General features: G+C 39.7%; 1 protein-coding gene across 2 annotated transcripts in view; it reads left to right on the forward strand.

Annotated features, from left to right (window-relative positions):
* LOC121945717 (F-actin-uncapping protein LRRC16A-like) overlaps positions 1-27425 on the forward strand; it is an 81301-nt gene that overhangs the window by 18091 nt on the left and 35785 nt on the right. For both annotated transcript variants that reach the window (XM_042490014.1, XM_042490015.1), the window contains exons 3-9: positions 11835-11885; positions 19269-19328; positions 21506-21627; positions 22386-22483; positions 22743-22813; positions 23053-23126; positions 23410-23485. In XM_042490014.1, the coding sequence (XP_042345948.1) occupies positions 11835-11885; positions 19269-19328; positions 21506-21627; positions 22386-22483; positions 22743-22813; positions 23053-23126; positions 23410-23485 (552 nt within the window). The remainder of the gene's footprint in view (positions 1-11834; positions 11886-19268; positions 19329-21505; positions 21628-22385; positions 22484-22742; positions 22814-23052; positions 23127-23409; positions 23486-27425) is intronic.

Below are 27425 nucleotides of genomic sequence, written 5' to 3' on the forward strand. Positions count from 1 at the left end.
CTGAACTGGTCTGACTGGTCCTTTCTCCTGTGTGTTCTGTGTAGTCATACTGTGGGAAAAGTGCTGCTTGGTGCTGTAATGCAGTGGCCTGCTTGGTACAGTGTCAGGTCTGCTCTTGTTGGATGCAATTGAATGGGGTTTGTAGGTCACGGCAACGGTCAGCATTGATTGGATGATAATGACATTTGCGCACTATGTCATAGTAAACAGCCACAAAAACAATCGCACCTAATCAATGCAATGTTTTCTGTCAAAACACTGAGTGATGAAAATAAGACAACCTGCATAATTAATCTCCTCCGGAGGGGCTTGCCTGACGTGTTGGTTGCCCGTATGACTGAAGTCTTTAAATCCATATTTTAATCTTGAGGATTATTCAGACCCTGAGTTTTAAACCAGATCAATACAGATCAGAGGAGAGTGGAAGTGTGTTTATGATATTGGACAGTTTGTCTCTGCATTAAAGGACTCTGTCACAGACAGCAGGGACACACATAGTTATTCACCAGGAGAACAACTGACTTCTCTACCAGCGCTGTCATATGATTTTGCCGCATGGTTTGTTTTTATGGCGTCCTTGCAGTTGATGTTGTATTACCATTTTTATTGTTGCCTTCTGCCAGCTGCTAACCTTCTACCCTGTTCCTCCATTGTTCTATTTCATATAATTTTATTCTTTATTCCCTTTAATTGTTTTATATTATTTTTCACATTATTACATATAGTATACAGATCTAACAGTGACACAGTGAAGCAAATACCCTCCCAGGTCACTGTGTTCTGGGTCTTTGTGAGCAGTGATGTGTGTCCATGTTTCCATGTGTGGGTGTGCTCATCATGAGTGTGGATTTTGACAGATCAGCAATATGTTGAACAGAGTATTGATGTTTTATAACCCTGACTCTATTAAATATAACACATTGCCTCGACACTGTTTTGCCGAAATAAGAGGATTTTGCACAAAAGCAGTGCCTTCCTCTCCTATTTTTTTTCCTAAACGTTGAGAGTCATTGTTGTATTTAGTGAATATTTGAAGAATCTTCAGTGGTTGTCACAGTATTTAGACATGTCACCTTTTGTGCTTAAATAAATTCTTCACCTACAAGATGATCATTTGTACAAAATGATCAATTACCCTGTGCTATGTAGAATTTGAGAAGAGAACTGTTTTTCTCCATAGTGAAAAAAGAAGCTTGATGAATCGGAATAAAAGGGGACTATGTTTAAACAGCAAAACATCTCTTTTCAAGTTTTTACACAACTAATGCACACAGTATAATCCAAGTCTTCATGTATTCAGTTATATGAACAGTATTTCTCAAAAATCCAGTCAAAAAAAACAAAAAACAAAAAAAGTGGTATTTAAAATAAGCAAAAGAGTTTGAGAAGTACTGAGCATACGACTGGTTAAGTCAAACTTGGATTATATACTGCAGGGGTGCTGGCTGCAGTGTTACTGTAGTTTTGGCCCCTTTTTTTCAATTCATCAAGAATTTTCCCTGTTGCTTGATTCTTTATTGGGGCATGGGAGAAATAAAAGTTTTCTTCATGCATTTAACATAACTCAGGATAAGTAATTGATATACGAATGATCATTTTATGGGTAAAGTATTAATTAATTTGGTAAAAATAAAAATATTGTTTTTCTACTAAAAGTTATCTGTTTTTCCTGTCAAGCGAGATTCACCCTAAAGGCACTTTCCCAATTCTCAGGTTTTCTGTTTTCTGATTCCTCTGAGATGCACAGTGTCACACTAGAGCCAATAAAGAAAACCCAGTGTTAGTTTAAAATCATCTACATGTCCTTTTGATCCTTTTTTTCTTTGATTATATAAATCTAATCACGATAAGAGGACCTTTGCTTAACTTGAGGAGAAATATCATTCATGATTTAAACCACACTAATTGTGTTTTTATCACTGGAATCAGTGTTCAGCACAGAGTGTGTGTGTTTGTGTGTGCGTTATTAGTGCCGACTGATGTTATCTACCCACTCCGCAGGGAAACCGTGGGTAATGCCAACAGAACAAAATCCCCCTCCCTCCTCCCCTCTCGCTGCTCTGCCTTTGTCTCTGTCATTCTTTTCTTCTCTCTGTCATACCTGTCTGCGTCTCCCTCCTTGACAAAGCACTGTACTTCACTTTGAGGAGGTTCTCCACTTTGCTTTTTTTTGTTACTTGACTCGGAAAAATAAGAAACACTTCACCTCTGCTCTCTGTTTCTTTCTCTGCGGTTCTCTCTGTCCCGCTCTTTCATCCCTGTGGTCTACAGTGATATCCTATTTACCCAGAAAACCTTGGCTCACCATCGCATAGCTACACACCCACACGCACACACCATAACAAACCTCCTCCCTATTGTGTCTGGCTGGCATGCTGATGAATGAGTGAACCCTTGTGATTATTCCTTATCTCTGCAACCTAAAGACACACGGGGTTCTTAGAGGACGCCCTGCAGGCTGACACTGTTCTAAGAGGTATCCCCTCCCTATCACTCCCACCAGAGTCCAGTTTCTAAAAACCCTGATGTCTATCCAGTGTTGGAGGGCGTTTTGCCAACCTGGACTATAATCCTAGTCTGAAAGCACAATCATTTAATCCCTCTGCTCGGCCCTTTGAACGCTTGGTCAGCCTCAGTTGTGTTGTGTGGGACACATTTGGGAGGTGGACTGAAGCCTAGTGAGACACTCATGCACGGCAGCATGCAGAAATAATGTATATGTTGAAATACACTGAATTGCTGTGGACTGTATTTAGTTCAATATAAAGGGATGTTTTCACTCGGAGGACAAATTGTCAGCGGCTGAATTTTACTGCCTCAAAAGTGCTTCCATATATTTCAATCATCAAACTATATACGTCTCATTTATTATTCAACATTGTGCATTTTCGCTGACACTTTATATTTTAGCTGAAAACAAAACAAGCAACAATAGCAATAAAAAAGGAAGCATAAAAGCAGAAAATGTAATATAATCAGACACCACATTTTATTCATGCCTCAGCTCGCTGCAGCTGTGGTCTGATGAGACCAGCCAATCAAATGAGTTCAGGAAGTACCACTGTCAGCCGCCTTTGTTCCCCCGCCACGCTCGTCTCCTCAGCAGTAAAACACATAATGATGAGCAGGGCAGTGATAAAAGGAAATTGATGTCTCTCTCTTAATTCTCTCCTTGGCTGCGGCTTTGCTGTGGGGAGGATTTGCACTGCCGAGAATGGTTTGCTCCAAAATGGGATGTCCATAATTTGAAAGAAAAAAAAACTAACCTGGCAAAGTGATTAGCAGCCTGGCTATCTGGAGACTCTTCCCTTGAAAAATGTTTCATTATTAAGTATTTCTGCAATTATTTTTTATTTTTTGTAGTGTTTTGTAATGCTCCAACAAATCCTATAAACCATTCTATTAATATTTGAGACCAAGGGGATGTCCTTACTTGCCATGTAAGGATGCTAACTGGCAGCTGTGGTGTCTGATAGTGTTATACTGTTTGGTAGGAGAGTCCAGATATCTTGATGTATTTCTTGTCTGAGACTGCAGAAAGACCAAGTTGTACATCATATTAGCTGTTCTTTCCCTGAACCATGCTGTAATATGAAAGAGTATGACATACTTGCATTGTGCTGTGGTTTTGGCGCAGTGCGAGTCTGCAGACATTACAGGACCAGACCTCAGCTGCACTGTCAGCAGCTTGTCTTGGCAGTGGAGAATCGATGTATTGTAAAACAAATTATTTCTCTGCCTGATTTTAGAGCGGTTTGGAGGTTTTATTGTGGAACCAGATTAAGTTCAAGTTGGCCTCAGAGCCGATCCCAGTGTGGTGATCTCTCCTGTGTCAGCCGAATTGAGGTTCTTTCTCAGTTTTCTCACTGTATCATTTAATATAAGTGGTTATCTTTGGCGTCAGAGACAATTCCCTCAGCAGGCCTATGGCGGGAAAACAGAGGAGTGGGCTTCCTCTGCAGCAGAGAGGATTAACAGTTTTAATTTGTGCTTAGGGTCATTCTCAGGATGTTTGACTGATTCGATGGCTGTATGAAAGGTACAGTTCTGCAACTGCGAAATTTTAGTTATAATTTCTGGAAAAAAGGCAAACTTAACGTGCAGTATTAATTGAGCTGCAACAATGAAATGATAAGTTGTAAACTATTAAATTAATTGCCAACTAATTTGATTGCCAAATTATTGGTTTGAGTATATATATTTTTTTTTGTCAAAATTCTTTGATTCCAATTTTTTAAATGTTAATATTTTCTGTTTTTTTTCTCCATGACAGTAAACATATATTTGGGCCGTCGACAAAACAAGACATTTGAGGAAATCATTTTTGGAAAACACTGTTTTTTCGACATTTTAAGACATTTTATAGACTAAACAACTAATAAGTTAGTTGAGAAACTAATTGACAGATTTATGGACAATGAAAATAATTGTTACTCTCGGTGCAGCCTGAGGTATGACATAAACTTTAGTAGTTCAATACATTCTCAAGAAAAGTCTCTAGCTTCATCCCTGCCTGCAGTGAAAGTCGTCATGGGTCCAAAATATTTGACGCAAATTGGATCTAGACCCAGGAACCGACCTAAAATTGGATAAACTACCCAAACCTCTCAAGCATAAATTCTTTTTCATAAAAAGAAAGAGACCCGATCTGAAGGAGACCTGAGGGTAATTAGACCACATACAAAATGCCTCCAACCCAAACAGAGCCTATAGACAGACACCAGCAACACTGACAGCAGCATAATGGTAATAATAATCAGTTAACAAGCAGTAAAAAAGAACAGCAGTATCATGAGAGTGAATCCAAGTTCCCAAAGAAAAGCTCAGGCAACTGGCAGTGTGCTTCTGTTTAACGCTGTTGGCATGGCTAGCCAGATGCAAATTTGCAAAATCAACCTGCTTGTCCTCATCCTTAAAGTCTTTCTCATGCAAAACCAAAAAAAATAACATGTGAAGACCTTAACCTGATGACTGATACAGTACAGTACTTATATAATTACTGCTGTATGTTCGCCTGTTGAGCAGCAGCCTTGAGAGTCTTGCTTCTCTGTTACACCATCCCTGATTATTCAAAGATTAAAGCAGTACAGTGTGTGTGCACGCGCGTGTGCGCGCGCATGTGTGTGTGTGTGTGTGTGTGTGTGTGTGTGTGTGTGTGTGTGCATGCGTGCGCGTGCGTGCGTGCGTGCGTGCTTGCGTGCTTCTTCTGCTCTATTGTCTCATTGAATACATTCACCCACGCACCCCGCGTTCAAACACATGCAACATATGCATAATCATAATGTAGTCACAAGAAAACAGGGAGAAGGTATGGGAAGATGCACCACAAGAAAGAAATGAGCAAAAAACAGTTTCAGGTTACACTTTACAGTCTGTTAGCATGTTGTGTGATGACTGTACCTCATGCACAGTATGCATTTCTTCAAGGTGAAGTCCACCTGGCATCCAATTTAAGATAAGGAAGACAGAGAGAGCAAGAATACAGGGAAGAAAAAAACACGGACCATTTTTCTTCTCCCACAGAATGGATTTCTCTGTGCAGTAATGGCTCGATTATCCAATAGACATACATCCTACAGCATAAAGTCTCACATAGGCATCAAAAACGGGCATCATGGCCCTTTTTTACGCCATTTGAAGCCTTCTTTAATCACAAAGTATGTTTTAAGGCAATCGTTAAACATACAGCAAGAGAGCATTGAGCTAAAGAAGGATGAGGACATTAAGAGATTAGGGAGTGGGAGGGAAATGCAAAGAAGTGCAGGATAAGGGGAGAGAAATCCACTGCATTGGATCCACGGTGAGCTGATTGATTTCAGTGTATTAAAAGCTAAGATGGGGTCATCCAAGCTGCGTTGGTTTTAACAGATGAAACGGCTTTTAAACACTTTCCCCTTCATTAAATATCTTTCCCTGTGATTGGATTTAAATCTTGGCTTCTTATCAGCAAAACAGCACTTAGAATCTATTAAGTCATTTCACTTTGCCCTTCAGCCGCACTGTCTCACGCTCCGTCTCTCTGGTGTCCACTCTGCTTTGTCTCGATTGTTGATCTCTGTGTCCCTTTATCTCTCTCTCTTGTTCTGTTTCTTTCTCTCTCTTTTTCTGCATAGCCCTAAAAATACTCTCATACTACAGTGCTGCGTTAACAGTTTGCAGCCGGCACATCATGACTCATTAATGTTACACACAGACACACATGCACATGCAGGACATGCTAGCATTAGTTATGCAATAAAGAGTCTGTGTCAGCAGCAGTGTGAGGATAAATGTAATTGCGGCTGGGTTTTTCCTCCCTATTTGTATTAGTTGAGCAATAAATGATTGTGTTCCTAATCAATAAATCTTTCTTTTTTTGCAATTGTTTGGTGTGGATTGGTTTTGGAATGTCAATGAATGGTCAAGTGATTAATCAATAAATGAAACCCAGGTCTTAATTTTTTTTTGTACGCATTCAAGTAGGGTTGGGTATCTTCTATCACCAGTGGCAGTCCTGAAGTTGTAAATTATAAGCCCATCTCCACCCAGTTAGCACAAACACGTGGTGTTTGCAGTGGCGCTAGTGGCATTCATTGAGTGTTTAAAAGTAACAATTCTGATTGATCTACGAGATGAGCTGTAGGCTGCCAGGTGGGGGGTGCGATACCATTTTTAGCAACCAACTTTTTCCCTGCCATTGGGAAGATTTACCACTGTGACTGATCAATATCCACTCACATCAGGTGTGCTGAGTACCTTTTCTTACTCTTTGGTATAATCGTATACATAAATACCAGTGGGTCAAAAGGTGACAAAGCAGTGTTTGAGTAAGTATTATTATTTTTGTGTTAATACTTAGGCCTACAAAAGCCTTGCATGCATGCCTTTTTTTATTGTGTCTTAGCCCCCCCCCAAAAAAAAAAAAAATTATACCCAACTAAAGGAATGGATGCGAAATGGTGTGATAGATCGATATAATAAGACTTCAATGTACCCCAAGACATGATGGATGAATAAAAGCATTTTTTGGTGGGGGTAAATTTCCTGTGGCTGAGTGCTGCCACAGCTGAATGAGTGCAGATGAAACACTGCTCTGTTTTGCTTCTGTTCCTACAGAGATTGAGCATAACTGTAGGCCAGCGTGAGTGTTGTTTAGAGGGCTGAAAACTCATTGACATTCTCAAGCAAGACTTGGCACTGCGGCGTGCTTCTTTCATGTGTGAGTGAGTGTCTATCAGTGTGTTTGAGTGTGTGCGTATATGTATTCACAAATTGTGTGTGTGTGTGTGTGTGTGTGTGGTGTGTGTGTGTGTGTGTGTGTGTGTGTGTGTGTGTGTGTGTGTGCAGTATGAGCTAGCTGTTGCCATAGTTACACAATGTGTGTGTGTGTGTGGGTGCACATGTGTTGGGTCAATTGGAGGGGGGTAGGTGGGGTTGACTGACAGAAAAAAAGATAATCTGGGAATGGTAATACTATGAATGGACTGCACAGTTGTCTGTGATTGTATGTGTGTGTATGTATTTGTGTGTTTGTGTGTGTGTGCGTGTGTTTGTGTGTGTGTGTGATGGTGAATGTGAAGAAGACAATGTGTGTTGCATTCTGTTTAATATTTATTAGATATTATATTATTCATCAATATAAAAAAGACTGTGTCAAATTTTCATAATTAAATTATTTTGGCTCAGAAATGCTCTAAACTAAGGTCTGTGTGTGTGTGTGTGTGTCTGTCTGTCTGTCTGTGTGTCTGTGTGTGTGTGTGTGTGTGTGTGTGTGTCTGTGTGTGGCAGGCCAAGGAGACAAATGGTGCTTTGGAGCCTGTGGCAGTTATCTCGTATGTGGTCAGCTCGCTTTCTCTCTTTCTCACTGTGTCTGTGTCTGTGTCTGTGTGTGTGTGTGTGTGTGTGTGTGTGTGTGTGTGTGTGTTTGTGAGAGAAAGAGAGAGAGAGAGTTATAGCAGATGCTCTCTCTGGTCTTGTAGACATGCTCCAATGCTGCTGCCATCTGGTTGGCTGAGTGGAGCTGAAGGCGGGATGGTGGTCTCTGTGAAATCATTGGCTGAAGGGAAGGCTTGAGGCTTTAAGTCCAAGGGATAGAGTAGAGAGAGAGTGAGAGAGAGACAGCGAGACGAAGAGAGAGGTAGGAGGGCAGTTATGAACAAGGAGGGGGGTCCAAAAAACAGGAGGGTGTTATGGCTTTGTCCACTCCAAAGAGCAGATGGAGTGAACTCGGGCAGAGCGCGAAGGGGCAGTCACGCATTGACAGGAAGAGGGAGGATGATAAACTGAAATATGTGCAACATGAATCAGAGTTTAAGACAAGTTATACAGCACACCAAAATCAATTTGTCAGAAAGACATAAAAGTGTCCTTTAAGGCATAATACAAATATTTAGTGATTTAACTTCTCTAAACTGAGCAGACCATTTGAAGCCTCAGTGGTCAGTGGGTTCCTCCCCTCTGCTCAGAGTCAGCAGGTTGGTCATTACTGTCTGTGACTGCAGCTGCAGCTATTCAGCTCCTGGAAAACTCACTCATGTGCAGGAGTCCTTTTAGATAAAACCTGGCATTTTTCACTTTTGTTGTAAAGAACTAAAACCAGAACCATGTGCTGTCGGACACACACAACGTGGGCTCCCCTGTATGGAAAACAAAAAGGAGGAAGTTCTGCAACCAAACTCTTATTCCCACAAATTGCATACTTACATTTCGTTTACTTCTGAGTTCATACAGACAGCAGAACATCATCTCTTTATCAAGCCGACCACTGTTCTCCTTTTTCTTTGTTTTTAATACTGCAGTATATTGGGCTGCATATTGGTACTCAATACATTTAAGGTATCAACCAAAATAGGCCAGTACAACCAAGTAGTTTTGAAACTTAAAATGATACCTACTTTTGATACCTTTTTTGTACATAGATCTAGAAAAAATGGCTATTTGTATGGCTTTGCTCACAGCTGATCACGGCAATTATCTTTGATTTTAATGCTACTTGTGATTGGCCGACTTGCTCAGCAGCTACCACCCATACAGTCTGTGGTGTGGTTGAGCACAGTATATTTGACGGAGTTGGCAGTTCAGCATACCTGATTGTCCCCGCAATGTTAGAAAGTATGGCTGCTCTACACGCCTGTTTCATCATATGCAACTGAATGCTTCCATTCAAATGATGAGTGTAAAATGATGTGAAGAAAAAAAAGGTATTAAATAAAGCATTCTATTGGTATCGGTATTGTTAAGCATACTGCTCCTGGAACCGGTATCTTCATTTTTTAAATGATACCCAACCCAAAAAATATAAAATAAAGAATAATTCCAGTTAAGATTTTCAATTACAGAATTCAGATACAGATTTTTCAGATCAATAATTCAAATCAATTTTAACCGATGGCCAATAAACTATCAAAATAAGACCTTTGTTTCAACTCATCTAATGTTAATTCATCTTTCAAAGTGAAACTCCATCACCATCATATCTGCACACTCATAGTATGTAAAGGAGAGCTGCTGTGCAGAAACTAGACAAAGACAAAGAGAGAGGGAGAGTTGACCGTAGCAGTGGTGACTGGTGCTCTTTAGGAGAGGTTATCTTTGGTCACACAGTCCTGCCTGTCTGTCTCCATCACATCAAACCACACAGACCCTGCCTGTGGAGCTGAGCCTCAGAGGGCCAGGACACACTGTCATCCTTTCTACGCTCATCCCTCTGTTTCTGTCATCACATCTTTCAAAAAAAGAGACTGTGACTTTCCTTAATCTTGTTTTCGCTCTTTCACCTTTTTTTCATCTTTCTTCCCGCCCCTGCGCTTCATTGCCAGTCTTGTTTATCTGGTGCTTGTTTGTAACAGTGTGCTCTCTCTCTCCCCATCCCTCCTTTGTACTACTTTCATTCCCTCTTCTGCTTTCAAGCCTTCTCTCCAGTTTTCTCTCACCTCTGATCAATCTCTGCTCCCACACGTCTCCTTGCTTTCAGTTTCTCATTTCCTCCCCTGCTGTTACATGCTACATTTCGCATGTTTCATCTGCTCTAAACCCACTTTTTTAATTTCTTCATTTTATCCTTATGTTCCCTGTTTCATCCACTGGCATTTTCTCTTCCTTTGTGACCATTCTTCATTTTTACGTCAAGGCACTGAAAACCAGCAGGCCTAAGTTGCTTATCTTTTGAGACGTAAGGTGCTTTTTTATGCAATTTGTGACATTACAGTTTTATTCCAGCATGCCGGTCAGAGTGAAAGGAAAGACCAATGAAATGGCTCGCTACAAGGGTCATGAGGTTTCAGCTATGATGATGGAGGGCACAGAGGAAATGCCTTTGCTTACTATCAAAGGGTGTTTTTTGTCAAGAGGGTAGAACACAGTGTCTGATCGTTTGAAAGGTCAGCCTTGGTTGTGTTGTGCTATTATTTGACAGTGTCATGGCACATGAAGGTAGAGGCAGCACGCTGGGCAGCTGGTGTAAAATAAAAGCCTCGACTGACTATCCTACACATGATTTCAACTTTTAAATATCAATCTGTAGCAGGCAATGAACTTGTTTTGGTTTTAAAGGTTTTAAACTTGTTTGTTTTGACCTTTGTTCTTCAGTTGGATTACAACACACTGATAATCCACTTTCTGTGTTGGTATGGTCATGAAAAACCTGCAAAGTCTTGGAATTGGAAAAATAGCTATTTCCAGACCTGGAGAAGTTTGGGACAAATGAATAAACCCAGAACATTTTGGTTAATTCATGGAAATTTGCTTCATAAATACCTGTATATATTTAAAGAATATATGGTCACGTAACTTGAAGTAATGTTGTTCTCTGTGTGGTTAACATCAGACTTGATCTGAGTTGCAGCTTCTACAGTACTTAGTTGAGGCGTAAATTCACGTAATGCCAGGAAAAAGCAGATTTGTTAATCTCTGACATCACTTGGACAAGTACAAGGATGGCATAAGAAAGACCAGGACCCTGGACATGAAAAACATGGAGCGAGTTGTTAAATGTACGTGAGGCAGCACTAGCTACGCTGGAGCTACACACACACAAAAACACACACGCACATACCTACTCAACTAATTCTTGCACAAACGCATGGAAAAGTTATTGGAATAAACCTGCACTTAAACACCAAAACAGCATTTTAGATTGTTATGCTAATATTCAGTTATACAGGCAGACTCAAGGTTTGGATTGTTCAGTTTACGCAGCACTGGAATCCTTGTTTAAAAGATGTCTCGGTCAGTGTTAACACATTCTCAATTACATGAGTTGTGCAAATTATCCCTGTAACAGTGTCACATTCAGAGGCAGCGCTCTGAATGAACCAGAAGAATGATGACCCTTCAGGGCTGCTTGTCAGGATAGGAATGTCAAGTTTATGCATTCAGTTATGGCCTCCTCAAGCCTTGACTTTTCTTTCACAGAGCAGCAACAGAAACTTCATCCTCACCATGTGCTCTAATTAACAGTGGCGGTCGGTGTCCAGGTTGCTCAGCAGGCAGGAATGACACTAATAGGAACAACACAGTGACCTATAACGGCCTCGCTCAGCAGACAGAGGGGTGGCCCAATAAAACAAAGGCATCTCAGCTACATGTAATAAGCATCTCAGTGGGTTGTGCTGTTAAAGAGCAGGCACTTCTGTAAATGTCACTGTGTGTTTATATGTTTGTTTTCAAGTAGAGAAGAGTCTTTGTCATGTTTTTTCTCGTTCCATACTGACTGAGATGATTTACAGTCACAAGCCTTTTCATCCTGATGAGTCAATAGGCGAGCTCTCTGTGCTCTTTGTCATTTTCTTGCTCTTGTTGGTCAGAGTGTATATTTAAAGCTGCATGCTCATTATTCTCTCTGTTCTCTCTCTCAGGCCCTTGCGTCTCACCGAGCCTACCTCTTGACAGCACGCATTCCCACCAAGGTAAGAGCAGCAATGGAATTCACAGTTTTTTCCAGGAACAACAATGAAAACCAGTAAACCACACCCAATAAATAAAAGATTAGGTGATCAAATATTGTAAAATATATCTTGATGTAAGAAAGTATAAGGAATGTAAGAAAAAACTTCAGAATATTTTTGGGGGGCCTCATCCTGCAATCCCGAACACAAAACCAGTTTTAGTGGGTGTCATTTTCTGGTCTTTTTATCAGCCTTTAACCTTAACCTCTAACCCTCTAACCTCTTGGAAAAAAACATGGAAGAATGTGTACATTTTTAATTTTCTTTAGATGTTTCACTCAGTAAGAGCAATAAGCATTTTTGTGCCCTCCTCCACACATTTCCCCAGCTTAGCACTTTTGCCATCCCAGTCAGTGTTTGTGTATGTAGTAGAGTAGGGTGGATTAAAGCTGAAGCAGTAGCTCTGGTTATATTGCAGTGACACAGCTGGTTGACATGCCGGTTTTTTGAACAGCGGTGCCATAGCGTAATGCAGCGCAGATGCTAACTATTAGCACCATCACCAGCAATGAAACATCTGTCATCATCTTTACCAGCATCATTGTCACCTCTGCCACATGAAAACCAGCAGTCAGTAATGCATTGCAGATGTTCAATAAAACATTAGGCAGCAGCAGTTCACAGCTAATACTATCTCTACTGCCAGGATTAAACTTAACATCAGACTTCAGCTTCTCTGATTTGACCCACTGACCTGCACCCTGCAACCCTAAACTTAAATAAATGGATAAATGGATATAAAATGGAGTCCAGTTATTAAAGCATGTAAAGAAATACATCTTAAAGAAATACATTTTGTACACATCTTTGTACATCTAGGTGTAAGATTGGTTTGTGTAGAAATCACAAATCAAGATTTTAACACTAATTTTTGTGTTTTGAAAACGCAGTTGACAAAATGTCTTAATGCTCTTCTATGCTCCGGGTAAGATACATATATGGATGCAGAGGGATCTTTCTGTATGTCATTTTGCCCATGTTTGTGCATGTTTTCTGAAAGCTTACGGATATAGACAAAACAAAGCAGTACCACTGGAAATCATAGTTTAAGCGAAGCATGTCTGTAGGACATGACAGAGACATTTGAAAAATCACTGAACAGAGCGATTGGTAATGTATTGAAAATAATTCTCCTTCCCCATGTCCCGAGTATTTAACAACACAGCCTCCATTAAAAGGTACATTATTACAACCTCGTCCACTGTTTCTGTGTGTGTTGCTGTCAGAAACCTTTGACTCTGTCATCTAGTGCCATCTACGATGTATCCATGCAATCATAAAGATGCATGGAAGTATGAGGGCAATGATGGTTACGATGCTTGAAGTGATCAGATCTGTTTTCATGGCTAAAGGAAGTAAAAATGAGCCCTTAGAGCACTGGATCATTTTGCATGACCTTCATCAGCATACAGATTGTGCCCGGTAGTCTTGGAAATGCAGGTATTCAAATATTTTTTTCAGAGCATTTTGAAAAGTTGAATTTCTCAGTTCATTGTTCTTTTATACATCTCAAAGGTTTGTTTAATTTTTATTATAAAAGGTTTCATCATCATCACCATCAATCATATTCAATAACAAAAAAGAAAGACAAAAGGCAAAATAACAGAACAAAAAGAAAAACAAGCAAGTAACCAGAAAAACATTGACATAAAAAAAGGCTGTTATATGGTAACGATTATGTGGTGAATTAGTACATGGCAGCAATTATGGATCAGATTGCTTTCAAGGTTAGGTTGCTCCCTTTGCATACATACCCACTGAAACAGACCTATTATTATTAACAATATAATTTTTCCGTCTTTCTACATGCAACAATTTCTATCATTTGTTAGGTCCACATTTTCAGTGTTGGAGTTTGAGACTTTTCCCTCAGTTTATTTTTGACCTTGGAAGCAGCAGTAGGCAAAACAGTCACACCGTGTGGTGTAATTAATAATTGTTCTTGAGCTTTCAGTCATATCACATGATATTCATGAGCAGATGGAATGTCTAAGAAACAACTTTCAAGTCCCCATAGGTGAGAAATCCTTCATATTATCTGATTAATACCACTGATAAGTTGGTGTCTTCAGCAGCAAAAAACTTTGCAAAACATCTAATCATCAGACTCCAAAGAAACCAAAGAGCAGAGTCACAAAAACTGCCCAGTGCTGTGACTGTATATGGAAACAGACCTCTGACTGGTGATTTCCCTGCAGTATCTTGACTGAAGATTCCCCTGGTAGGAAAGAAAGAGTAACTCTTCATAATAGTTTCCCCAAGTCACGAGATAACATAACATCATCTCTTGGACCAGGTCCAGGAAATATTTTGCAGTTGTCCTTTAAATAGCTGCACGCCTTCCAGTCGATAAGATACCTTCAGGGACAGTGTAGGTGATTGATCGGTAGCTTGAAAACTGATTCACTGGTTTACTGGAGGTAGAGGAGGCCATAAAAAACAATCGGGCTGACCCGGTTTCACATGACGTCATAGGTTTTCAGAGTGAGCTGCAGGTTCAGGATCTGTTTATGTAGGTGGTTCTGCATCTGTTTTCTATCTGTATGCTTTCCTGTGACCCGGAGGGATTAGACACCTGCTTTATGAAGAACTAACCCCCCTCAACAACCCTCCTCGACTCTACTGTGTGTCTCAGTCTGTCTCTGTTTTTTTTCTTTCCACGCTCTCCTTTTCTATACCTCCTCACACCTCTCTGTTGTACTTTATCTTCCTTACTTTGGATGTTTCTCCTGTTTTAAAACAAGATAAGAACTAAAGTCTTAATGCAACTTTCCAAAGAAGTTATGGGACTTAATGAACGGACGTCTTGGGAATTTGTGGAAATAAGAAGTTCTTTACACATGAGATGATGAAACATGATATGTCTGTTTGACTTGGTTTTAGCACACTCTCTGCTTTCTTTCAGATCTTTCTATTCATGCAGAAAATCTCTATCCTCCTCTTCTCTGGCTTTGCTCAGACAGATTACAGCCACAGATCACCTCTGCTCTCCTTCTTTCCTTTAAGCCATTCGTTCAGCTTCCTCACTCTCATCCTCTCCTTCTTTTCCAGCAATCCAGATTATTTCCTTCTCTCCTCATCCCAGTTTCTTGCTCTGTCTTCCCCTTTATCCATCAAGTTTTCTTCCCCCACTCACCACTGTGCCAAAGGTCAGCAGGGGTAACCTACAGTGTCTTAAATCAAATGGATTCTAATAGATTTTATCTTAAACTTAATGTATGCTTGATTTTCTCTCAAAGAACTCTCTGTAGCAAAGGATTACTCTCATTTAGGGCTGCAGTTTAGGATTATTTTTATTGTCCATTAATCTGTCAACTATTTCCTTGATTGGCTAATCAATAACTTTTCTGTTCTATAAAATGTTAGAACGTGGTGAAAAAATGTAGAAAGGAGTTAAAAAATATTACTCAATGATTTATTGATTACCAAAATAGTTGGTGATTAATTTCATATTTTACAACTAACTATTGACTTAATTTTCTGTCAATCAAATAATAGCTTAATTGACTCTCACTATTTTTTAAAGCATGCTAACACATTTTAGATGAGTCAAATTCAAGTTTAATGTTGTTGGTATTTACAGATTTAAAAAAAAAAAAAGCGAAATGATATGCTTACTGCAAACTTTATTTTATTAAAATTATAAACAACTAAGGGATTTTTTTGTTCAGAGTTTAACAATGTTACCAGTAGTGAAAGTGGTGCATGGGTTTTTGCTGCACACTTTCATTTCTGAAAGCTGAAGCTTGCCAACATCCATAAAAAAGGCTGACTGTTAAAGTATTTGTCCTTGTATTGATTTTTCTGATGTGAAATCTATATTACAGTGGAGATGAGCCAACTGCAAATGAAGATTAGCCTCTGCTCACTGTTCCAAAACGTGAGCTTTCGAATTAATAGTGTCCTCTGTTTAATCAGTTTTCTGCTACAGTCAGTTTTTGTTGAATCAAAGCTGAGACGATGTCGGGGTCTATTTATGCTTCTGGCTGCCTGAATGTGGTGTAGGTGGTGTGTTTGATGTATCGCGTTAGATGCATCTCTGCCTGAAATCCCAGAGATGCATCTAAAACACACAAGAGGACAATCAGTAGGTGGGGATTTCATCAGTAATGCTCTACTGAGCCCGGGCCTTAATATTAAATGTATTGCTGCAGCAGTAAAACCTCAGTTAAACACTTTTCTGTGGATTGTTTTTCTCTCAGTAGTAGCTGAAATCCCCCTATAGCTCTCGACTGCACTTCTCAGTGGGTTTTTCTCTGTCTCTGCCTCCGATTGATGGTTTGGCTCTTCTTGAGGAGCTGCAGGGCTGTCAGTGTCTCCTCCAAAACATGCGCACATGCTCTCTCACAAACAGACACACTTTCATTCATCGCTCCCTCCCCCTTAGCTCTGTTATTCAGACGCCTCTTATTACCAATATTTCGTAAAGTTGTAAACTCTGCCTTTAACTCTCTTTGCTCTCTGCTTTTTGTCAGAAGTGTGGGAGTTTATGAAACAAAAGATCACACTGAGCATATTTTTATCATTTAGATACCCAGAAATAACATAATGCAAAGTATTGCATAGTAATTTGACATTCTGAACTGTCTCACTTACTAATGTTTACAACTTGCTTACTGCAACAGGATCCTCATGTTCTCAGTCTCTAATCTGAAAACCAGTTTCTCTTCATCAAACATGAACACATTTAAAGTAAAGTTTTCTGTGAAAATACAACAAAAAGAAAAGCAAAGGAGGCTGGTTAAGGTGACAGATGGACAGTGAACGAATGAGTGAACTATGCAATTATTCTGACATTTGGTTCCTCCCTACACCTCTCAGCGTGAGGTCCCGCCATTGGCTCAAATTCACATTTGTCAGTGTGCTTACTTATCATTGGCTGGCGCTCAGTTCAGTATTACAACACATTTACTGGCTGTGTGAAATGATCTGACTGCGTTCAAGTTAGGTTTGGACACCTTTACTGCATATTGTAAAATACAGCAAATTGTTTGCAATATGCAAATCAACACAATATATACTGCTGTACTATTTGTACTTGTACTGTAGTTCTGAAGCAGACCTGTGTGCACATTGAATACATGGGTGAGTCATAGATTGTATGATAGTAAGTAACCCCCTATAAAATGTTTATATGTTATATATATTTATATGTAGTTATATATTACAGATTTTTCTAATCCTACAGTAAAGACAAGAGTGATCAAAAAGAAACATCTCTGGTGACCTGAAACTTGAAAATAATTGGAATGCAATAACATCACATCAAAATTACTCTAACATGTTACAAAGTTTTGCCCAATAGATTTTTTCTTGATGGAGCTCAACCATTTTATCCACTCCATCTATATTTGTGTTTTATATGGTAAATTGTAGATATTTTGCCTCCAGAGTGATATCTTAATGTGTTTAAGTAGAGGTACTTAGTGTTGTTGGTCATAAACAGCCCATGTAACTTTTACCGAAAAGCAGTCTCTGTAGCAAAGTATGAGATCAGAGTTCTACAAATTTATCTGACAATTGCTGTACAGTACATGATGAATTTCTGACAGGACTAATTAATATTTATCAATTTAAGTAGAGTCAGAAAATCAGGGAATTTATTTAGTAATGTCACCTATACATTGGCATCTACCTTAAGTTTGCAAACATTGGCTGACAGTAGACACAATATTATAAGACAAATGGGGTACAGGTACCCCTAGGGGTACTTTTGAGTACTGCGGTTGGTTAATGAGATTTTTATTTATTGAATTTAAAATATTCTATTTTATTGTTTATGAAATTAACTTTTCTTTTTTAAGAGGAATACTCTATTTTCATTGTTCTCTAAGCACTTGCTTTGAACCAATATTACCTAGTTCTGTGGTTTTCATGTGCCTCTTTGTCCTAAGCTCACTTTCTTGTCATGTCTGTCTGAGCTTTGACCTCCACTTATAATAACTGTGTCATATATTTTGAATAATCAGTCCATGTAATCAAATCATGGACTGAAAAAGATGGCATACGTGTGCATGTTTACATATGGATTTTTTTTTTTTAACTGGTATGCTGAACATGAGTGAGTAACCGCAGGCAGTGCTGAAATAAACACACTCTGCATAGTGTAGTCAGACAGTAGGCAGACTGTCAGTAGACAGACAGTCTGTTATCCGCTCTCTCCTCTCATCTGCGAGCCAAGCCTCAGGAACAGGGAGCCCACCTGGAATAGTCTGGCCCCGCTCCCTGGCCTGCCCTCGGGCGCTGTGCTGTATGTCTGTGTTTGAGAAAAAGAAGGAGAGACGGAGAGGGAGCTCAGGAAAACTGCGGGCTCTGTATAGTTGGCATTTGTATTCAAGGGTTTCCCCCCCTCTCACATTAAAGCAGATCTTTTCCTGTCCTTTTTAGGCATGGAAAGGCAGGCTGCTGCTTTTCTTTGTTTTTCTTTGTCCTGAAATTTTGTCTTGAAACAGAAATAGAAAATGTGGATGTGAGAATGCTCTGGTTGTCTTTAGCCAGGCTTGTTTTGGACAGCCTTTCTCTGGATGTGAATAGGGAAATGAGGAGGAGTAGGCCTTTTTCGATTTACTTACTCACATTTCAAACAATTCACGTGAAAACTGTTAACACTCAATAAAAAATCAATTGGAGTTCTGCATTGTCTTACTTACAGTATGTGTAACCACGAGCAATTCAGAACATATGATATCTTACAAATAAGCACAAAAATGAACAGTGCATCTCAGAGTGGTTGCATTTTAAATGAATTCACTTGGCAGGGATAAAATACTGGATTTAAGAGCTGATTTACTTTAACAAAGAAGTGACTGTATCTCATCTTCCAGCCTTAGTCTCCATTTAAATCTACAAATGTGACTAATGCCGACCAGAAAAAACTTGTGTGAGTCAGTGATGAGGTGGTCTGCACATGAGCAAAGAGAAGAAATAGAAACGACTACATCCCTACCTATTAATTATGGAGCAGACATATTTTTACACAACATTCCTCAGACACACAGTCACTTCACTAGAGTGTTGTTATTATTAAGCACAATTACTCACAGATACAGTATACATACTGTACGCTCTCACACAAGCACATGAACACAGCTCTATAGGTTATGTTGAAAGATACAACAGCAGCTTTCCATTATCTGATAGTTACATTAAAAAATGTTTAACAGTCATTTTAGATTTTTATTTTTAATTAAGTATAATTCAATGTAGCCTTAAGTTTAAAGCAGGTTGGAAAGAGTGTGTGACATTATGTATTGTGATGAATAGTTACTCAAGTAAATTTGATGTCATGCCTATGTGTGACAGAGTATAAGTATTTTAACGGTGATTTCTGTGCTCTTTCTTTAGGTGGAACACTCCTTTAATTATCTGGAGATCCAGGGAATTGCTTGTAACAAGCCCACACAGGTACAGTACCAAAGCACCAAAACTGACACTGTTCAGCACACTTAGAGAACACAAAATATTAAAGGACTAGTTCCACATTTTGGAAATTGCACATACTCACTTTCTTGCTTGCAAAAATATCTATACTACACTTATATCTGTGTGATAAGTATGGCACTAGAGTGGGGAGGAAACTAGCTTAGTATTTTAGCAACTGCCTAAAACCACAAGTTATATATTTACATTAATGTTGCTGTGGTGTGTGCATCAAAGACAGAAGATAAAATGTGCTAATTAACTTTTGAGGTGTTGGTTGGTGTATTAGTTAATTTTGGACAGGTCTAGGTTAGCTGTTTCCCCTTTGTTCCAATATTTATGCCAAGCTAACTGCCAGCTAACTCCAGTTCAAGCTTACCAACATGAGAGTGGCAACAATCTTCTCACTTAAAGGTCCAGTGTTTGTGATTTAGTGGCATCTGGTGGTGAGGTTTCAGAACTGAAAGCTGATGTAAAAACCCAAATAGCCCTATCTAGAGCCAGTGTTTGGTTTGTCCATTCTGGGATACTGTAGAACAATATGGCGTACTCTGTTGAAGAGGACCTTTCCTGTATGTAGATATCAAGGTATTCCTAGTTTCAGGTGATTTAACACTAAAGAAAACTGTTATTTTATTCCATTTCTGCCAATATGTGCCCCTAAATCCTACACACTGGAGCTTTAACTATCTATTAGAAAGTAGATAGGTGTATTTGTGTCAAAGTATTCCTTTAAATTGTACTTAACCAGGTAAAACAGATATGTCTTATGTTGTATGTACTATAACCTACAGGAGACTGACCCACATTATACAATTATGCTGATTGCAGGTATACATATTAAAAACTATTACATAAATGCCATGATGCTTCTGCTATACATTGTTCATCTTCTAAGATCAGCAAAAACAAACTGTTTTCTGTCCTTAAAGATTTAATTTTACTGTCAGTAATGCAGTGAACTTTGCAATTAGCTTCTTTACAATGGCAGAAAAGATGCATAAAGAAAAACAGGAAGCTTGTGGCCGCATTGTATCAGGGAGGGATTCTCACTGATACAGAGTTCAGTGTACTGCATTCACCTGACATCCCCAGTATGATTAAAACTAGCAGATATATGAGACAAAAGGACCAAACATACAGCTGCAGGGAAACTTCTATGATTCACACATACCTCAGTAAGGTCAAAGGTCAGAGTCAGCTACAGGGAAGGGAGACTGGAGAAGCCTAAACTTAAGTGTGTTGCTCAGGGACACTACATTCAGAATGAATGTTTTTCTGATTTGGTACTTGAACCCAATGTCTCCAATTCAAGGGAAGCACCTTAATCACAACATATATTGTAATGAGTACACAGTGGACTAAATAGAGAGAATGGAAAGGGAAACATGCCAGTATAATTCTTAAAAATTGATTTATGTATGGGACACCAAAAACAGATCCAGGCCCAGAAATGCTTCCCATCTGGGAGGAGCTTCCATTTTGCTTTTTTAGCAGTGCTGGCCAGCTGTCATTCAGTAGGATCTACCTACAAAATATGATAATCCGTCACTAACCACACTGTTCCTGCAGCTGAACCCCTCTCCCACTTATCTCCAGAGATGTCAGTCCTCTTAATATCTTGACTGATGGTCTCCCATGTTTAATAAGTATCAGCAAGGATTATGTTAATTTTGGCCTATAGAGAAGGCGTGTATGCCTTGCATCAGCATTTGCATAATTGCAGCGAGTGCTGAAGTGGTTAGCCAGTTTTGGTAAATGTCATTAAATCTTTACTTTAACTTGAGACAAAGATGTGGGATGTAGATATGGTTGAGTGGATAGACAGATGTGCTGGCTTCATTTTTGTGGATTACGTTATAGCTGGGTGGATTCAGTGGAGTAGACGGGCAGAAAAGTGGAATATGAAATGGAAAGCAAGGTAGTCAGATAAAAACGTACTCATGTAGACACAAAATACATTCATGTTAAATCCTTTCACTTTCAATATGCTGTTCTCATGCATTAGATTTTATTTTTTCCAAACCCATTCTGACTCAGTGTGGAATAGAGTGAAGAAAGAAAGACTAACTCTCTTTTTCATTGAAATAAGTGGTTGAAGCAAGTTTCAGTGAACCCATGCGTGCCAGTGTGCATCACTTATTAATGATGTCTCCTTTTAGCTGTTCATAGAGTACGAGCGTGGCTCCTTCTCTCTGAAGTTGCTCTCTACAGACGAGGTCAATGAGGTTGTCGCTCACATAGGAAACTGTCTGCTGAGGATATGTCCCAGTCTACCACCGAGGTGAGTTACACCTCTACATGTCTTCACCCCAACTGTGTGGCCCACTTATTTATTACTTATTTATTGTTTTTATCTCAAGTATTCTAACCAATGGCAAAGGATGTTTTTTAAGTGTCTGTTATTTGTTTGTGAACATGCATTTTGAATTTGCATGGTATACTGTATGTTCTTACTGAATGATTCTCTAAAGAAATAACCAAAGATTTTTCCACCCGTAGTTTAACGGGGTGCAACAGACAGACACACTTTTGACTTGATCTCCAGAGGTTGCTGTGGTTAGATCACAGCTATGGTACACTGTATTTTATATAAAAAAAAGCACGTGTCTGTAGTTATATGGATGTGAATCTCTGTGAATATGCTTGGTTGAAAACAGGAAGCATGAATATGAATGCAGAAATGATCTCAGATGTTAAACAATAAACTTCTACAACCTCATTTTGCAAACAGGACACAGTCTTTTACCTGACACAGAGGCAGATGTTTGTATTTTGAGCTGGAGTCGATTCAGTGCACCATTGTTTTTTAGTTGCAGGGTTTAGTTCAATTTAGTTATTATTGCAGTACTCAGCAGTGCTCTACAGCTTTCTGCTTTCAGGATGTCCACTGACAAGTAAGGCCGTTAGGAAGTAGTCTGGAGCTGCTAGTTTCAGAATCTCTTCAAGGGATTATCGACTTTTGAATATTTCACCAGCTACATTTGGGAAATATAGAAATGGGATGACTAAATTCTGCTTGAATCTGTCTTCTCCTCTCAGTAAAGTGATGAAGAAGCTCTGCATGGAGCCTCCAGACAGGCTGACCTCTCTGCAGACTCTGTGGGAGAATAACAAGCCTGCGGAGCCTGGACCTTGTGGTAAGAATGTGTGACTCTCCAGTAATTGTTCTGTGCTTCTTCATCCCATTGCTGAAATGATGTATGGTGTGTTTGCTTGCAGTTGGTACAGCCTCTTATACAGTCAGTTTAGATTAACAGTATAGTCGTTTTACATGATGGATTAAATACATTTGTGATACAATTATAGTTTTAAATTACATGCATCTTTGCAGAATCCAAGATCAGATGGACTCATGTTTTCTATATTTTTTGTTTGTTGTTTTGTTTTCCCCTCTAGGAGGGTTTTCTCAGATGTACAGATGTGTCTGTGACTGGTTGGGGCTGCCTTACAAAGAAGAGGTGCAGTGGGTCAGTATTATTTGCAAAGCTTTGAAGGATCCCGGCTCAACTGCGCTCCAGAGCTGTTGGCTGGGTGACACAATAGCATATGAATATATAACCATTTTCTTTCATAATGTTATATTTCTCAAGATATTTTTGATGCTTTTCCAAAATGAAACAGCCCTTTGTCTACTGTATGTGGTTCTTCTGCTCTGTGCAATTGATGAGCAATATAATCTCATGTCGGTCAATTGTTTCCTTTCCAGGATGTTGACACCATCTATTTAACACAAGACACCAGAGAACTCAACCTGCAGGACTTCAGCCATCTGGAGAACAGGTAAGTGTTGGCACAGAAAAGTAACAGTTGAAATATGACCTTAGCAAACCAACATAATCTGGGGAAAAAAAAGTTGCCTCAGATTTGGCAGTGTGGCTGAAAACATTTGTTGGGATAAAAGAAACACAAACAAAAAGATAGGAGAGGTACTACAAATGTGACATGATTTATTTTAAATGTAGAAATTTGCTGAAGTCACCACTAAATTGAGGTGCTGCTGACGAAGAGAACTATATAATTGCAGCTATGACCTTTTCTTTCCTCCCTGTCTTTGTCTCCTCAGGGACCTGGTGGCTATTATAGCAGTGCTGGAGTTTAACCAGTGGTTCACCAAGCTCTCCACCAAGGACTACAAACTGGTTAGTGAACCCGTTTCTCAAAAACTCTCTCTCACTGGTCATATCTGCTCCGTTTGGGGAACTCAAAACCGCGGTTATTGTTGACTTATGATAGCTATCCATTAAGGACCATGAACTAGATGAACCTCTGTCATTTTTGTTGTTTTACACAGGGTGTTTCAGCTCTTGAAAAGATGGCAGGGAGTCAATGACAGCCATCTGTTCTTGAGTATTTTGTCTTTTTTGGGGGGGGGTTGTCTTATGAGCTCCATGCTCAAGGCTTCATGCTACTCTTATTTTGGAGGTTTTTGTTGTTGGTGCTGTTGAATTGTATTGTATTAGATAAGGTGTTTTTAGTATTTGGGTCTCTCTATTTGCATACCAATAAGACTGGATTGAATGTCACAGAGGCAGTAAACATTTCTATTTCCCATCACAGTAGTTCCTTTTTGTGTACTTGCAGATTTTCAAACATTACTGTTCTTTATGTTGGATAAATAGTATCACAATGTTTGCTGCAAAACTGCAAAATAGACCAAATACAATCCCTTCTCAGAGTTAAGTAGTGAGGACAATTACTACTCAAGACAAATAGATAGATGTGTCTCTCCCCTGTCTTGCTGCCTGTTAGTTTGTTCTCTATTCCTCCCACATTTATAAAGGTCATTTCCTTAATGCACTACTGCACTTGAGCAGTGATTTTGAATATATATGTTTTGATATTTGTTTGTTTTTCCCCCCATGCAATAAAATGTGGGGTGGGGGCTTGGACAGGGCTGTGTCCCTCTAGCTGTCCCATCTGTCAAATACCAGGTCTCAAGTGACAGGCATTTACAGACTCCAGCTGATTTGGCCAAAACATGGAGACTCACTGTATAAGCGAGAGAAAGGCTGTGTCTGAAATCACTCACTATATAAAGTAAGTTTACCACTTTTTTATGCTGTCAAAATGTATGGTGAGAATCATAATACCTTGTAAAGTGGACTTTAAAGTATCCCACAATGCATCTTGAACAGTAGTGTACAGTGGACGGCTCCCAATTAAGCACTATATAGCCTCATGCATTATGCTGAAGGAGAAATGGAGAAGGAGAAGAGAGAAAGTAGCGTGGTTGCAACACACACATGAGTTGTGGCACAAAAATGATACTGGGACAGCATTGTCATGGAAGCGTAACGCCCACCCTCTGGTTTTCCTCCAGCTGAACTTTGATAGTTCTCTCAGTAACCCCTGTTATCACCGTTAGCTGCTGGTTGCTGGCTCAGCCACCTCCATGTTGAGAGCTATGTGCAGTCGACCTCTGGCTTGTAGATATGAATATCTTACAGAGCTCCTTAAAATAGAGAGTTGCTGTTTCACAGGAGAATTGTCATACTATACTCCAATTCTAATGAAAAGTACAAGTTTGAATTTTATTACTGTACTATGGCGGAAGCAAAGCACACAGTTAAAGGTCTAACTCTAAATCTAATTTTGGTAAAACTTGGTTGGAAAATGGATCTGTTAAAAGTTGGTCAATGCTGCCTGTTTTTGGCTCTTTGCCTGTTATTTATGCAAATCCTTCTCATATCTCTGTTTTTTTGACTGTTATCATAAATTTAGAATGTATATTTATGTATGTATGTATGTCTATATATATATATATATAATATATCCACTCTGTGTGTACATTTACTCTCACTACCTTTGCCTAACTATGTATGTATCTGCCTATACAGAATTTCCCCCCTTTGTTTCCTCCATCTTCCCCTCCAGTCTGTTGACTGAGGATCAGTCCAATGTTCTTGTGTGATAAGACTCTTAATCCTAACGAGACAAAGGAGCTCAATGTCTCAGGCTGTTGCCCCCCTGCAGCACTCCATAACTGACTCTCCGTCTCAAGGCTTCGCTCAGTCTCATCAATTACCACACGCAGCTTCCTCGGTCCAAACAATTATCTCACACCTCCGTCACAGACAATTCCTTTTGTATTGCTTTTTAAAACCCTGCCCCTCACTGTGCCATGTGCATATTTAGGCTCAAATACTCACACAGGCACATGTGCTCCAACGTGTGTCCTTTCTATCCCAGATTAGAGTGTATTATAAAGGACCCTAAGGCTTTTGTGTTAGAAGTTTTCAGTGCGTTTATTCAAATTTTACTTTGTGTTTTACCCTTTTCTTTGGGTGATGTTAGCCAGTGATACCTCTGCTTGTGTTTTGGACAGTAGTAGTGTTTGTTGTGTAAAGAGGCAGATTTTGGTGACTTAAATGCAACAGAAACTCCTCTGGGTGTTTTTAAGGAAACTTTCCCAACTTTTCCCATTGTTTGATCTTGTGCATGTTTATACAGTGATAATGGAGAATCAAGGGGTGCAAGGATGTGCTCTGGAGCATGAGTTGATTTTGATGCTGTGCCAAATGAAACAGTAATAACGCTGAAAGAAGAATAAGAGGAAAAGAGAGAGTGAAAGAGAGAAAGTGATGACAGCAAACGGAGCAGAGAGATAAAGGCGAGTGGAGAGGTCAATGGACAGAGTGAATGGATGAGATGCCAGATGAATAAGGAAATGAGTCAGAAAGTATCAGGAAAGACAGGTTTAAAGAATGAAGCCCAGAGCAGGAAACTAAAGTAGATATTTCCAGCTGGGAAACTAGCTTTTACTCTCTATCAGTAAGTCAGTCAATGCTCCTGCCAAATCTATTGGCATGTTAAAGTTCAACTCAAGGGCAACAATGCCCATCAGCCTTAATTATTGTATCTGTGCAACTGTTTACAGCTGCATCTGTGCTGCCTGTGGATTATAAAACAGGAAGAAAAGGAAAAGAAAAGGCCTCAGGCTTAAATTATACTTTTTCAATCAAACAGATAAGGAATCTCACAGTGCCTTGGACTGGATACTATAACACACGCATGTCCTCACAAACACTGTCTATCCCCCTCTCTCTCTCTCTCTCTCTCTCTCTCTCTCTCTCTCTCTCTCTCTCTCTCTCTCTCTCTCTCGCACGCACACACACACACACACACACACACACACACACACACACACACACACACACACAGCAGGCTATCACAGCGAGGGATTATGCTGCTCATCCTCAGTTCAATCAGACTGAGGTGATTGTCTTGACAGAGAGATGCTGAGCCGAAAATGAGAAAGGAGGAGACGAAGAAGAGAGGGCAGCAGTGATAAAAAGGACTCGCCTTCTGATTACCTCATGATCGCACAGCGTGGGAGCGTGTACATGCGTGAAAGTGTGTGATGTATTTCAGCAGGGTCAGAACAGCACAGCATGACAAGGCTCTTATTTAATGAGTGGTAAATGGCGCAGAGCACATGCTGACAGTGTCACTGTGCTGTCCCCCAACAGTTTTATTGTGAAAATACAGGCTCCTTTGTATGTCTCTGCTACACTATGACCGCCGCCTCTCTCTTCTTTTTCTCCATTTCATCCCTCACTACCCTCATATCTCTTTTTTCTGTGTTATGTGTCATCCCTTACTGCCTGCCACCATTCGTATTCCTCTTCTGTAATACTCACAGTTTCACAGAGTAAACATGTGAACAACGGTACCTTTCTTCTATCCCTGTCTCTCGTTGCCTCTCCCTTCCTCCCCTCTTGCTCTCCCCCACACTGTAGATAACAGTGTGGGACAATGTTGCCAGTGTTTTGGCCACACTGAGGCTGCTGACTGAGAGAAACAGGCCCTTATAGCATGAATGCCAATTACCAAGAATAACAACCAGACAATAGTCCAGCAAAGTTCTGTTTTTATCATGGAAACATTTGTGTTACGAATCAGTGCAGATAATGAGTGCAGGAATACGACTGCAGGATGTGTGTTTGTCTACATGTTTGTGTATGACGCAGCACACGGTGAACTGGGTCAGTGAGCATTTAGGTAGGGCACGGATGTCCAACCATTGAATTTTTAATTCCGTCTAAATATGAGTGCCTTCGCTCCCCCGACTCTCTCTCC

The sequence above is a fragment of the Plectropomus leopardus genome, chromosome 7 (assembly GCF_008729295.1).
Source record: "Plectropomus leopardus isolate mb chromosome 7, YSFRI_Pleo_2.0, whole genome shotgun sequence".
In the NCBI taxonomy this organism is placed as follows: Eukaryota; Metazoa; Chordata; class Actinopteri; order Perciformes; family Serranidae; genus Plectropomus; species Plectropomus leopardus.